Below are 14,501 nucleotides of genomic sequence, written 5' to 3'. Positions count from 1 at the left end.
GATGTTGGCAGCATCATAGTGGTGATGCTTCCAACATCACCACCAGTAGTAACCGGTAGTAACCAGATGTTACTACTGGCAGAAATAACAAAGAACAAGAACAAGCGAGGATGATGGCTTCACTTGTTATTTAATCTTAACACCACAATTGTGAAATAGTTTTTTTTTTTTTTTACATCAGGGGAATATGATTAAAGTTTTACGCACATTTGTAATGGAAACACAGCTAGTTGTTAAAAGCTCACCAGTAAAATACATTCCAGTTTGTGGCTGTAATGTGACAAAATTTGGAAAAGCCTAAGTTGGTTGAATACTTTTCATTAAGTGTGATGTTGCCTGACCCTGGTGGTTCTGTGCACTTCAGACTGTGAAAGGAGGCTACTCAGAGACCAGAATCGAAAAGAGGATCATAATCACAGGAGACGACGATGTGGACCAGCATCAGGTGAGAGCCAGAGTCCTGGAGACATCTGCTCTTTGTGTCTGAAAGCTGACCTGTGTCGGGATGCTGACCTGTGTACTGGGGTTTCTCTGGCTCCAGGCGCTCGCCATGGCGATCCAGGAGGCCAAGCAGCAGCATCCCGACATGCTGGTGACAAAAGCAGTGGTCATCAGGGAAACAGAGTCTCCCACAGAGGAGCAGCGGAGAGCAGAGGTAGGCCATCTTTACCTCTTCTGTACTGTTGTGTAAATATTCCATCCATCTTTTTGCCCATTGTTACAGCTAAAGGGGCAGTTTTGTGTAAATTCAACTTTTTATAATGTTATTCCCTTATCAAAAACATACCTGCAGTGTTTCCTTGATTCTTTTATGCATGTTTGAGAAATCCTTTAATCTACTTTTATTTATTTATTTATTTATTTCGAACATGATAGCAGTATAAAATAACACATGAACAAGGATTGCAAAAGAAGACATATTTTTTGTACCACAATAATCCTAACATGCTCAAAGGAGTAGGAAGACGTAATAAACTTATGACAACCACTCCCTCTTGCTCTCTGTAATGTTGTTGCAGAGAACAGCCTAATGTTGTTCATTACAACATTAGGCTAGTTAACATATCCACCGAAGACAGTGGGTAAACAGTTTGCTGTAACAGTAAGTTGTTTCTCTGTCCTTAGCACATTGAGATTGATTGACAGCGCTAAGATGTGCCATCTGGCTCTGATTGGTTGATTTTGGTTGGGAGCGGTGCGTAGCTCAGGCAGGAGATCGATCTTTTCATAACAAACATGGTGACAGTTTGAACAAATACAAAAGGAAACATTTTTGTAAAATATATGTGCAGCTGAAGGTAACGGAGTTTCTTGATAGTGCTTTATGATGACACTATGTGCCTGGATAATAACATAATGCTGCCCCTTTAAGGAAGTTAGAATGAATCACAGAAAACATCAAACACTGTCCAGAACCTTCTACAAAGGTTTTCAGGTTCTTCATTTTTGTCTCTCTGCAGTCCTGATCCCAGGACATGATGGCCTCTGAGATGGGGGTGGGGGGCAGGAGAGGATCCTCCAGCAGAGAGTCTCCTGCCCCACCAAGCAGCATGCCACCACCCTTCTGCCCCCCCACCCTGTGACACACAGACACCTGAACAAACTGCCTTCCATGAAGCAGCAGATCTCCTCTCCTGTCCCTTTAGACTAAACCAACTGTGACCCGGCCTGGACACCTCCCACTCACTCCCGACCCCCTCCAGGACCATTCAAGCCCACTAGCTCCTTCGAGAATGGGAAACCATCTTCAGTTTGGAAGATTCAGCGCCGAATCGGACACCCCCACCACCTCAGAAATGGAACTGCTTTCTGTTTGAACGACTGCCGTCACTTCCTCCTCCTCGCTTTGGGTTCAATAAACTGCTGTCTTATTAGCTTTTTACATTTTTACCTATAGAGGATCTAATTTATGTTCTGTGTTTGCCTGTTTATGAATTATATCAGATGATTATAATCTGCATGATTCAAATAATAATAGCAGAGGGAATGAGAACACATATTAAAGCCCTGCAGAGACGCGGCCCATAGAAACGCTGACGGTTGGTTGAGCTGCTGGATCTGGTCCAGCCTCCAGGAACCAAACATCCTCATCCCAACATGACTGTTTAGCTTTAGGTGACGGCAACAAAGGCAGCGCTGCTCACCGTTTTAGGATTTGTAGAGGAATTTTTAATATAAATATTACGTGTTCTAAGTTTTACAAATTTGATGGTATATTTTTACTTTTTACTTACTTGACTTTGGTTTAACCTGAACTTCTTGTATTTTTTGAATATTGCAGTGATCTTTTTTGTTCTCTTTGTCTTGATGCTGATACACTGGAAGTTAGCGCATCTTAAAGAGACGTCGCTAGGCATGGGCCAGTTATGGCCATCAAGCTACAAAAGGTTTTAAAACTTTACAGTTTGAAAAAAAAATAAAACAGTGAAATTTTCCACCGTTATGATTTAACAGAGTATACTTTTCAAAATACTTTTAATTTCAGCCTCCTGGCGCACACTTACAGAAATGACCAGTTTGGAAACTAATGCAGAACAATTAATCACTTTTATAAATCTAATTTTGTTTTTTACAAAATAATTTAGTTGAGAAATACTTTACTACTTTAAACTTTTCCCACGCTGCCGTCATATTCAAGGTTGTCAGGCCATGAAAGTCCCATACTCCTGTCTCACCAAGAAAGCTGTCCTTAGTTGTTCTTGAGATTTTGCAGTCCATATAGCTCCAGCACTAACTGTAAGCATATTTTATTGAACTGCAGCTCAAAGAAGCCTCTTCCTGCAGGTTATGCACAATTTGGAGGTGTGTGCTACTAATTGCCAGCTGAGATCCCTTAATGTTTGTCCATATTTATTTCTCAGATTTCATGGCTCAAAACAAACATTAATTAAAAGCCTCGTGTCTGTCCAGTATGAAGTATGTTTTGTTTATATGAAATGCAACCCCAGAAAAGCCTTTTCTTCCGCGTTATCTGCAATTTTGAGGTGTGTGTGCTACTTCAACCCCTTGAAATATGTCTACATTTTGTCCACATTTATTTAAGTTCTCTGATTTTTTTTTTTTGAGACAAAACTAGTATTAATTGAAAGTCTTGTGTCTGTCCAGTACGCAGTATGTTCTGGTTATATCCTACGATAAATATGTTACTCTTTAACGGATTCCCTACCATGTTTATTCTGCTAACCTTGTACATGATGAATAGCTGACGCAATTCCAAGTCCTGGTAGGAGAATATTAATCAGTATGTTAAATAACAGTAGCGACTGTGATGGATCATATTATTTAAACACTCCCTGAAAAGTTGAAAAGCACCAGATTATCGCTGATGTTCTCTGCTTTCTGTTGGATTAACTCTCCAGTTATGCTGTGACTTTGGACTTTTGCTTGAAAGGAGCTGTTCTCCCCAAAGATACAACACCATGCAAAAGTATTCAACCCCCTAGAACTCTCTCACATTTGAACACATCTCCACAGTTTAGAGTGCTGTGGTCGTGATGTGGCAAAAAGGGTCAAACAGGAAAAGGTGAGCGCAAATAAAGATGCCCTGTCACACATATCCATAAGTGAGTGACCTTTAATTCTATGCATCACAAATCAGACATGAAAACCCCCTCGGAGGCGCCCCTACCCCTATTAACCCTCTAAGTCTGTGCCGTCAGCCAAGGCGGTGTGGCGAACAGCTTGTGAGGTTCCGCAATAAGCCGCCATCTTTCGCATCCTCTGTCCTCTGAAGGGAGAAAACTGTGAACCCTCACATGAACCGAAGCGTAACCAAAACCTAGTAATGAGAAACAGCTGTGGAGCGAGGAGCTTCCCCAACACGTGTGATCGTGTCATCGTCCCTACCTGAAACTGTTGACCTGCTGTAGGCGTGTCCATGGAAACGAGGTTCTAAACCTGCTGACTTTGTATATTCTATTTTACTGTTTTATTTTCTATCGGTCACATGACACTGGACTGTTGTGAGAGCACTTTGCTTCTGCAAACCGCTGCCGAGTTCAGTGAAGGCATTGAGAAGTCAAACTGACGAAGGTCCGGATTCTTTGTGTAAATGGAATGGATCAGAAAGTGATCATCTAATGGACAGAGGTGCAATAGAGATAAGAACACAAAATGGGTGCCTTAAGTTTTGGAATTGATTTTATGGGAGCACTCATCAGCTGAAAGCATCCGAGATGAAACAAAGCGAACCAGAAAGAACTACTGACTTTAGAAAGTGGACAAGAGGTGATTCAGAATTCAGCGTTTTGTTGAAACTGTGGCAGAACAGATCCTGGATCAGGAGGTTCACTCAGCGCTGCACCGTTCAGCCTCCACCTTCAGTTCTCCACTGTCGTTTGCTCTACATTCCCCTAGTGCTTGGTGGTGTGTATGTCCTGTGTTTGCATTCAGTTTCGACAGGAAACAAACCTGCATAAATAAATGTGTCACTATGATTCAAACTGTGTCTCGGCTTTTACAATGAGGGGATGTGAGTGTGTGTATGTGTGTGTGTGTATATATATATATATATATATATATATGTGTTTTCATTAAACATGCTGCTTTCTTATGAAATTTGTGACATTCGACGAGCAAAATTCCTTAATGTTCAAAATGGGCAAAAATGACTGCAGAGCAGCAGACCATATATTCCTAAGGTCTTGCTGCCATCTAGTGGCTTTTCTAGTGGCTTTTCATCTAGTAGCTGAACAAGCAAGGGATTAAAAGATTAAAATAGGAAAAAATATATATAACACACTTTAGTGGATTCTGTACAAAAAAATTATCAGGATTTAGGACACCCTTTCAATGAAAATAATTGTTGTATGTACTCATGTTTACTACATTAATTAGATGCAGCAAAGTTTGCTGCAACCACACAAGTAAGGTTTTTGCAGAAAAATGCAAAAACTGGTACTTTGAAGACAAATACTTTCTGTTGTAGCATTATTATTATTATTTTTTTTTACTGTAAGAGGATTTCTGTGATAACTGGTCCAAGATAAAAATAGAGGGGTACTGACTGTATACTGTATAATTTCTCCATATTTGATCAAGTTTACATACATGTGTTGGTCTATCACATAAACTCCTAATAAAGTACATTGATTATTTTTCCAATGTGACAGAATGTGAAAACATGGCATGAATTAATTGCCGAGAAGAGATGAATAATGAATGACGTTGCTTTACATTTCTTGCAGGATGCAGAGCTAATGGAAGTCTGAGATGTCTGAACATCTCAGGCTAATTGGTCTGAATAGTTTAAAAGGTACTTCGGAACTTCCTTTCCCCTTTGAGTTACACCAGTGTTTCTCAATTCCGGTCCTCAAGCCCCCCTGCCCTGCATGTCTTAGATGTTTCCCTTCTGCCACAATATTTTGGTGATTAACAGGCCTCTGCAGTACCTGATGGTCATGCAATCATTTGAATCAGCTGTTCTGGAGTAGAGGCACATCTAAAACATGCAGAGCAGGGGGGGGCGTGAGGACTGGAATTGAGAAGCACTGAGTTACATGTTTGAGAGGAGACAGACAAAATAATTGAAACGTCACTCCTTTGTCTGTTTCATTTCAAACAGCAAATGCACTTAATAGATAAAACATAAGGAAAGGACATGTAACTAGTGAAAGTGAAAAAAGTCAATGTGTCATTCTCAATGACACACTGTCTTTAAGAAAGTGAGGAAAAGCTGATTTTATCACTTTGTTATAAATATGAATAACTTGCTTCACACAAAAAAAGATTAAAGAATGAGTTAAGATTACTTTTATCTAGCTATCTGCCTGTCTGTGTAGCTAGCTTGGTAAATAGACAGCTGTCTATTTATCTGGTTTAAACTTCTGAGATGAAGCTAAGCAAGTCGGACACTTGTCCCATTTAGCTAGATAAATAGACAGCTACATAGTTGTCTCAATAGCTAACCTAACTAGCTAGATAAAGAGGAGGACCATCGTCGACTTTCACTTCATCTATGATGAACAGCTGGACGGTTAAAGCTTGAATGTTCCAACAGGTAAATTATTCCAGGTTAATGGAAATGTGAGGCATTGCTTTAAAGTCAAATTCATGTTTCAAAAACCATTCAAACCTGAAAACGGTGAACAAAATCATAAAAAACCAAAAAATAAAAATGACATTCATTCATGTATGATACTATACATCGTTCCATGACATTAGAGACCAGCTCCAAAACTAAACCATTGCAGTAGATTTTGTAGCAAGCTCTTCCTTTATGTTGGCATTAAGAGACCCACAGCTTGGTGTTGTTCTATAAATCAGTTATCTTTATTCACACGGTATAAACAACAAACAGCAACAGAGGGACGCCTCCTGCGGAGCGCATACGGACAGTCAAAGCAGTACATCTCTGCAGGGCCGACAGACAGAAGCATAGACACAGGGCTGTTAATGGTTCAGCATACAGACATGTGGACCTCACATGTTCCTAAAGCCATTCAGTCGCTTTGCAGGTGGACAGTAGAGACGACGAGCACAGTCATGCTGAGCAACAGTTAACTACAGTATGAAACAAGAGTCGTTTACATAAAAACAGAGTAAATCATCTCTTTAGAAAGGTTTCTTTTTATATAAATGATCTGAAGTGTACAAAACTGTATTTTACACATTTCTTGATGCATGATCCCCAGTAGCCTACAGTACATTTCTCTTCAAAGTACTACAAACTACTTAACTGGATTACAAGCTACAATGAGACTGCAGCGTTCTTCGAGTAGCGCGGCAGTCCCACGTGGCATCAGGAGACGATGGAGAAAGGAAAGAATCAGCAGCATTGTCCTTTACTCATAACATCCACCTAAAAAACACACCTGCTCTCATAAATTGCCAATTTCTAACCTCTGTAATGTCGACAAAGGACGTCGCTTCCCTCTTCCTCCTCCAAACCCAAACCTAGCATTGTTCGATGTCGCTTGAACGCCGCTGCCGCTGCAAAATTCTATGCTTCTAGTTTTTGATATTCTCGCGATAAGTTAAGGCTCTTTAAGGACCTGAGGATTCTGAACATATGATGAGGCACACAGAAGGCAAATAAGAGCTCTAGACACAGGGCTAACTGAAAGAACAAGGGGCATGAGAGACAGCCACGGGGGTCCTGCAATCAATGGAGCTCAGGGGGCCAAGGTGGAGGGCCCTGGAGAGAGGCCCTCCACTGCAAGCTTTTCCAACCTTTGTCATCATGTCTAAACATGTCATCAGGTTTTTGGTGTTTGAGGATGGGCACTAAAAATGTGCTAATGCTGTAGTCCAATGTTAATCTCACCTATTTTTAAAGGGTTGATTCAGAATTTTTAAAGAATTTCTACGAACCTAGGAACAATAGTATATTTACTTGTTGTAGACAGAAATTGCATTGCAGTTTGTAGTAAAGAGAAGAAACTCTAGAGGGGACGGAAGACTATCAGTTTGTTTTAGCATATCACACTAAATTTGATCAGATTTGTGGAATCCAACACGCAGATAAGCAGATATTAAAGATCTATAACTTGATTAGAAACCACTGTTAAGTTTGTGATGTTTTCTCAGGAAAATGAAGTTGTTTGAATCGACCCTGATCGTCAGTCCTTTGGAAAAATTTGTGGACAAGTACAAATCCTGAAAAAGGCACAGAGACGCATGTCCCATGCAGTTACCTAGGTGACAACCTGCTATAATATCCCCACTCTTAGCAGATGTAGCCTACAATGCTCTGACTCACTGTAGACTTTGTTCAGCTGGGAAAACAGAAACAAACTTAACTGTTAGCTGTAATAACAGCATTGATGTCAACAGATCGAGTTGTTCTCAGTGGTTCAAGTCGGCTAACACGGGTCAGTTAGACCAAAGGTTCCCACACACACTGGAGGTAGACTCAAAGCAGACATATGCCGGACACATCTCTCCGCAAAGGGACATTTTACCACTGTGCGACACAGTAAAATGCTCGGCGGGAAACATTGAAATGTTTTGTAGGCGGCAATGAGCTGATAAGGTTGGGATTCAGCGTAAACAGTAGTCATGGACGCTACACTACCATTCTGTGCCTCACTAACGTGTGCGGTGGCTGTCTGGGACGGGGAAGACATGGAGCTAAGCGCCAAAATAGCTTATTAAGCTAATTAGTATCCATTTGGATTGCAGGAAATGAAGGAATTTGTCAGGAGGAATGCAGGCAATCGGTACGCTCAACTATGAAATCACAACCATCCTGCATGGCTCACAGAACACAAACTGTTTGCCCTCCTATATGGGACATTAAGAGTCAGACTTTCACCACTGAGTTTTTTTTTCTAACATTTTCATAAAACTTCACTTCAATATATCTGAACTACCTTTTTAAAATGGTTACTAGTATTTCTCAGTTTTTGTATTCTACCACTTAGCTTTTACTTGGACTTTGACTTGATAGTCTTTATGTTCAAACAGGCAAAAATCACCATAATCATTCCTTCTATCCAAAACTCATTATTTGTGGTTCAGTGAATCACAAATAATTCCACAACTCAATAACTTTATTACGAGTCTTCTATGAGTTTTAACAATGTATTAAATATGCTGATTTAAATAAATAAATGCATAAATAAATAACTTAAGCCTCGTCTATATTAATGTCTTATGCTGAAAAAAATCCTTGACATAAATGAAGGAACTTCAAAATGACTCATACACTGCACTGCAGCAATTATGTAATTGCTACTCAAACATTGTAGCAATGCTGGAATAAAATTTCTTGTCTAGTTCTGCCCTACCTGTCTGCCTTGATGAGGATTCACCCACCTCTGCATGCTCAATGCTCCAGATTATGGCAGCTCAATCTTCTTTTTGATTAATTTAGGTAATAATTAAGGGGAACAAATAGTGCATTGAAGGTTCTCACCCCAGGTGGACTGTTCGTCCACAAATATAAGAAAAGATAGCAAGCAAGATTTGGACTTCTAAAATTGTTGTCTCAGTATATGAATACTCAAATCTTCTGCAGCACAGTGAGGATAAACAAATGAAGATTTGGCATTAAAAAAAAAAAAAAAAACTTCAGATAGTTTCTCTCTTCACCTCTTAACAGCTTAGACATCAGACTTTAAGACTAAGTTACTTATAGATCTTAGGGGAACTGCTTCGCACGACAGGTTACGCTCATAAAAGCGATTCTGAAAACGTTCGTATCTTGGATGTCACTTCTGACACCAAAAACTTAAAAAGGAATAGTTCTTTGAAGTGGGTTTTTGATGTAGGGTTCTGCTAAGTGGCTATGGCCAACCAATAACTCACACAGGCCTCCACTTTGATGACACTAGGTGTTAGCTGGGAAACCAATCTCTGTTTAATCAAAGAGAAAACTGTAAGCTTCAGATGTGGCGTTACTGCGGTCCGAAGATATCTGATCGTACCTGATGACGGGTGGAAATGCAATCCAAATGTTTTCAGGATGGTTTCTCTTTGACCATTTTAGGTGGTCTGGGACACATTAGTTTAGCAGTTTCAATGCAGACCTGGGACACCGAAGAACACCAACTAAACTGATGAGACTCTCCTCCGTCAGCTGAGTTATTACAAGGAAATCTCAGAGTTAAAAAATTCATTAAACAACAGCACTAATCTTTATTAGTTAAGGACAATGAAGAGATTCCTTTTTTTATTTCGATTAAAGGTTTTTGATCTATCTTGTCACATCTCTTAAGCAATAGATTTCAGTTATCCAAGTTTTATATCCTACACAATTCTAATTTAAAGCAATTGTGATTTAAAGCTGACTGAGTCAGTCAGAAATGATCACATCTCAACAGAACCCTAAAACTGCTGCCATGAACAAGCTTCTGACATCTTTCTGACCATAATATTTGACTATTCTTTGTATCAGAAATGGTACACAGTTTATTTTAAACGGTTGGTTACTCAACACAGAGCCAGCTTTAAAATGTAGTTATCCTTCAAGTTTGGCTCACAGGTTTAGACTTAATTAATTAACTTGATTAATTCCAATTTATGTTTACAATTACAATGATATAACTCTGTTAATACAGGGCACCAAACTGAACAACAGTCTGACAGCGGCCACTGTCAGACTGTCCACTGTAAGACATCTATTGTCTTACAGGTTCTAACAACAAATGTCAGAACCTGTAAGAACTCTATGTTTAAGTTTCAGCTGGGCGTCTTGAACCGGTTCTGGGCAGAAGAAATGATTACAGTGAGTGTAAAATTTCATAGGCAAATGTTTGTGTCATATGAGTATAATAGTAACAGAGGAATAATTGTTTATGTTTTCACTCTGCAGCAGCTAAACTGAAGTAGTTTATTCCCATCATTTTAAGATAGTGTTAGCTTTGTTTTGCTGTTTGCTTCTGATTATGAGGCGATAAAGCATCACCGTTCACAGTCTGATGCTTCTCCTCCCTTTACACTGAAAAAGTGACACCTTGGCCCAAAATGTGAACTGGGCACGATGTTTACATATAGTCTTTGAAAAAAAAAGTACAACCTATCTAATTTCAAGAGCTTTGTGTATTTCATATGTATATGGGGATTTGAGGGTTTACCTTTTTTGTTTTTTAACATTTTCAATTTTGAGTTGTTTATTAAATATCAACTTGGTGGAAACTCCTATAGCAGTGCTTTCTTTCTGAAAAGACTAAAATCTCAAAGTTATAAATTGTGTTTTATCTTAACAGACAGATGGGAAACTGTTGAATCATGTTCTTTACTTTCAGACTGTAAAACGGGACAATACCATTTTCCATGCAGAACAGTTGTTCTCACCCCTGAAGCCAAGGCCATCTACAAACCCATTAAGAAAACAAAAATCTATAAAAGCTCAACATGTCATACAAAAAGATGCATATAAGACTTTTTTTTTCTTTATGTTCCTTTTATGAAAGTTGCTTTGGTAACAACATAGTCACGACATCGGTCAATCTCTTTCACCTGGCCTGTGTAGCTGACAGGGACTCCTTGTCTGTCCTCTCCATGGCGTGTTTGGACATTTTTACCCTCAGTGTCTTCCCTCTGCCGCTAAAATCTAAATGAATGGATCTAGTTACACCGGAGTGGGCTGCGTTTGTGTTCCCGCTGTCTCCACGTTAGATGCAACGTCTGCTGTGAGCCATTTGTCATAAAGATGTTCGTGCTGTGAAAGACAGAGCTATTGTGCTGAGGGCCGACAGCGTGGAGACCTTGGAGGCCGAGCCCACCGCGTTGGGGCCTGGAGGGGGACGGAGAGCAGAAAGGATGTTAGTCGGATCCATACTGGGGAAAAAAATCACTTTCTAGCATTACATCCACAGATAAGGATTCAAATTGTTTAAACATTTCCCGCATTTTGTACAACCAAGGACACATTTTCCTAGACAATTAATTGTCCTAGAAATTATTGCTATAAACAATAATATTGTTGTTTTGAGACAATTTTCAAGTAGAATATTCATAATGGCATAATAATGCAAGTTTGTCCTCTCAAAGAACAATAAACATTAATTTCGTACAGACCAGTAGCACTGGAAGATATTCTAAATATCCAAACTAAAACACAACAATCAAAAACAATTAACAAAACAAAAACATAAAACCAACACAAAACAGGAGCCATAAATAAAATGGATCAATAGACTCTGTAAACAAAATTGCCCTTCAAAAGATATTAATCGTGAGAATGAAAATTATTGCACTTATTTTAATCTATCATGCAATTCATTAATTGCTTATTGCGATGGGCTTAAGTACAGTCACAAGCTTCATTGTAATTTAATAATTTTATGTGATAGACCAACTTCTATTATATTTTCCTTTTACTTTACTGCACCACATACTAAAACATGATTTTTATTAATTTACAATTTAAACACTGAAAAGTTTATACTTAGCCTCATTCACTCCAACACCCTTAATGTGTTGGTTTATTAAATAATATTGTGAAAAAATACAAAATGGTGGTTGACACAATCAGGAAATGTTCAAGATATACAAATACTTTTGTGAGGTGATGCATTTAACCCACCCTGCTGGGTCATTTTTAATCCAGCAGATATTTTTCCTACTCTGGCTTCATCTGGAGAAGACAATGGTCAAACTGTTCTGGCAATAACACGGCCAATGGGCCATGTGGGACTAGCTAGCAGTAGCAGCTAGCTCTTTGCTGACCTGGTATCTTGGGAATTGTGATCTGTTTGCTGCTGCTGCCGTCCCCTCCCTCTCCAAACGGCTTTATCTGGATGATATAGTCCTCGTCGGTCGGAAGAGCAAGCTCCACCGAGGTGGTGTTGGTTTCCATGACGCTGGGCCGGCTGTGTCGATTCTTCTTATAGAGCACCTGCCAATGAGATTAAGTGGAGAGTTGGGCGCACCATGGCAACAGGCAGAACTTTCTGATGGAGTGAAAGACCGATGTGCTCACTTTGTAACCGGTCACTTCGGACTCGTTCTCCAGGGCTTTGACGTGCTCCCAGTTCAGGATGATCTTGGAGTTTGATGTGTTCCACATGACTTTAACCGGTGGCTGGCTGGGAGCTACCAGGAAAGAGGCCACATTATTCTCCTCAAACAAAGGCTTGACATTTAAACTGTGCATGGTGAGTCAGACATTTACATCCACCATTGGCTGTAAATGATCCATGATTACTTTGGGCTTTTTAAAAAAAAATGTTAAGTGAAGAATTGGGTTCACATATTTAAATTTGCGAATTTAGATTCCACTAATGCGCTAACAGCAGTTAACTTTTTCATAGTGCTTTTGTTAACATTTAGCACACCTAGCTTCCCTGAAACTTATTTTTCCAAATAAATTCTAAGGAGCTAATTTACTTGGTAGTTCTTAAACATTTAGTTGAATAAAGTTTCTATGAGTTGACGCCTTGGCTAGGAATTCTAAAAGACATTTTTGTACTTGTAAAGACTGTTCCATTTCCTCCCCTCATATTGTCTTTTTTTCCCCAAGAAACTTTGTTGAGCAAACCACAAACCAACGAATGAGTTACAAAGAAAAAAATTACAGGGGTAATAAACAAATAGGTGGAAAAATTCAACTTCTAAATACTGTGTTGGTGTTAGTGCTTTAGGGCTAGTGCGCCTAATATTTTAGCTAACTGTGCCCACAGCTAGCTAAAATGTTTAGGAACAACAGAAGCTTGAGTACATTAACTGTATAATGAAGGTACAACCTGCTAGGGAATCATTATCACCAAATTTTATAGATGAATAGATCCATGGACTTTTTCCAGACATTTTAGAGGATGCAGAGCTCAGACTAAGTGTGGTACTTGCGTGGTTTTTTGGTGGTCACGTTGACGGTGGTGCTGGGAGGGCCCGTTCCAGCTGTGTTGTAGGCCCTCACTGAGATGTGATACGCTGTGCTGCCTCTCAAGCCGCTGATGACGGTGGATGTCTGATTCCCAGAGGTCCTCTGCACGCTGGCTGTTTCCTCCCGTTCGCTTCTACTCCAATACCTGAGCTGAAAGGCCAACAGGGCAGAGCGGGGGGCAGACGGTGAGCGCACCCTAAAAGCTTTCTGCTGCCACAGTGTCAGTGGAGAGCCAACTGAAAACAGGGAAATGTGAACTCGACCACATGGAAGATGTGAACCAGTCTGAAAACAGCAGCATGTCACAGCACGGGATGTGGTTTGGATGCATTCTTTGTTTCGAATAAATCAATAAAAAAATAAAAAATAAATAACACATACATACATAAACACAGGCACAAAAAAGCAATGTTTCAAAATGCAAGACTTAGTCATTTTGATAAGAGAGAAGTTTACACTTTTTAAAATTCCCACCCCTTTATGCTATTCTTCCATATTCCATTTTATCAAAATGTGTGCTTACATATTATATCAATTTTATAACATCATATCTCATTTACAAAATATTATTTTAAACTATGAAGGAGTGTAACAAAGGAAAACAATTAAAAGAAAGGGTGACCAAAGGATCCCTGGTCAAGCCTAAAAATGCTACAAATACAAACTGTTTGTTTCTCAAGAATAATTTTTTTAATTGTTTTATTAATTCATGCAAATGAAATATTTTTTTTCAGATCCTTGAGAATAAGTAAAAGATATGAACAAAGTGAGCCTGAAGCTGCTGTCTAAAACTGCTTTGTTGTGTGGATTAGAAGCTAAACGCTGTGTCCCTCTGAGTGTTTCTTCACTACTCTAATCAGGCCTCATTGCACTACTTAGGTAAGCAACAAGAGAAACACACTTAAACCCATAGGCTGGGGAACGGGCTCCACCATTATGCATGCAGCAAGCTATTATCTCGCATGCCCAAGGTGCAGGAGCCTGAAACACTCATCAATAATAGAGAAGAACAAGATTCAGCAGTGCTGGTCGCTCACACACACACACACACACACACACACACACACACACCCACATGTCCAATGGACCGGGCCTCACCTCATAGCCCAGCACTCGCCGCTTGCTGGTATTCCAGGGCAGAGCCTTCCACGACACTTCCATCTCGGACGCAGAGAGGCTCTTAGCGCGGATCCTGGTGGGAGCTCGGCCAGGCTCTGGAGTTATCATATAT

At 39.7% G+C, this 14,501-nt stretch overlaps 2 protein-coding genes across 3 annotated transcripts in view; one reads left to right on the top strand and one right to left on the bottom strand.

Moving 5' to 3' along the window:
• Positions 1–4,442, top strand: part of LOC103144107 (band 4.1-like protein 1) — a 75,477-nt gene extending 71,035 nt beyond the window's left edge. Inside the window, exons 24-26 of the mRNA XM_016675752.1 lie at positions 353–445; positions 542–655; positions 1,461–4,442. Coding sequence (XP_016531238.1) covers positions 353–445; positions 542–655; positions 1,461–1,466 — 213 coding nt within the window. The 3' untranslated portion in view covers positions 1,467–4,442. The remainder of the gene's footprint in view (positions 1–352; positions 446–541; positions 656–1,460) is intronic.
• A 3,906-nt stretch (positions 4,443–8,348) lies between these two features.
• The window catches only part of cntn4 (contactin 4), a 225,229-nt gene continuing 219,076 nt past the window's right edge, over positions 8,349–14,501 (bottom strand). For both annotated transcript variants that reach the window (XM_016675770.1, XM_007560856.2), the window contains exons 19-24: positions 14,369–14,484; positions 13,234–13,420; positions 12,368–12,480; positions 12,115–12,283; positions 10,074–11,179; positions 8,349–10,043 (exon numbers count right to left, since the gene is read on the bottom strand). In XM_016675770.1, coding sequence (XP_016531256.1) covers positions 11,088–11,179; positions 12,115–12,283; positions 12,368–12,480; positions 13,234–13,420; positions 14,369–14,484 — 677 coding nt within the window. In that variant the 3' untranslated portion in view covers positions 8,349–10,043; positions 10,074–11,087. The remainder of the gene's footprint in view (positions 10,044–10,073; positions 11,180–12,114; positions 12,284–12,367; positions 12,481–13,233; positions 13,421–14,368; positions 14,485–14,501) is intronic.

The sequence above is a fragment of the Poecilia formosa genome, unplaced genomic scaffold, assembly GCF_000485575.1.
Source record: "Poecilia formosa unplaced genomic scaffold, Poecilia_formosa-5.1.2 Scaffold121, whole genome shotgun sequence".
Classification (NCBI taxonomy): domain Eukaryota; kingdom Metazoa; phylum Chordata; class Actinopteri; order Cyprinodontiformes; family Poeciliidae; genus Poecilia; species Poecilia formosa.
Note: the sequence above shows the minus strand (reverse complement) of the source record. Positions and strands in the feature narration are given on the sequence as shown.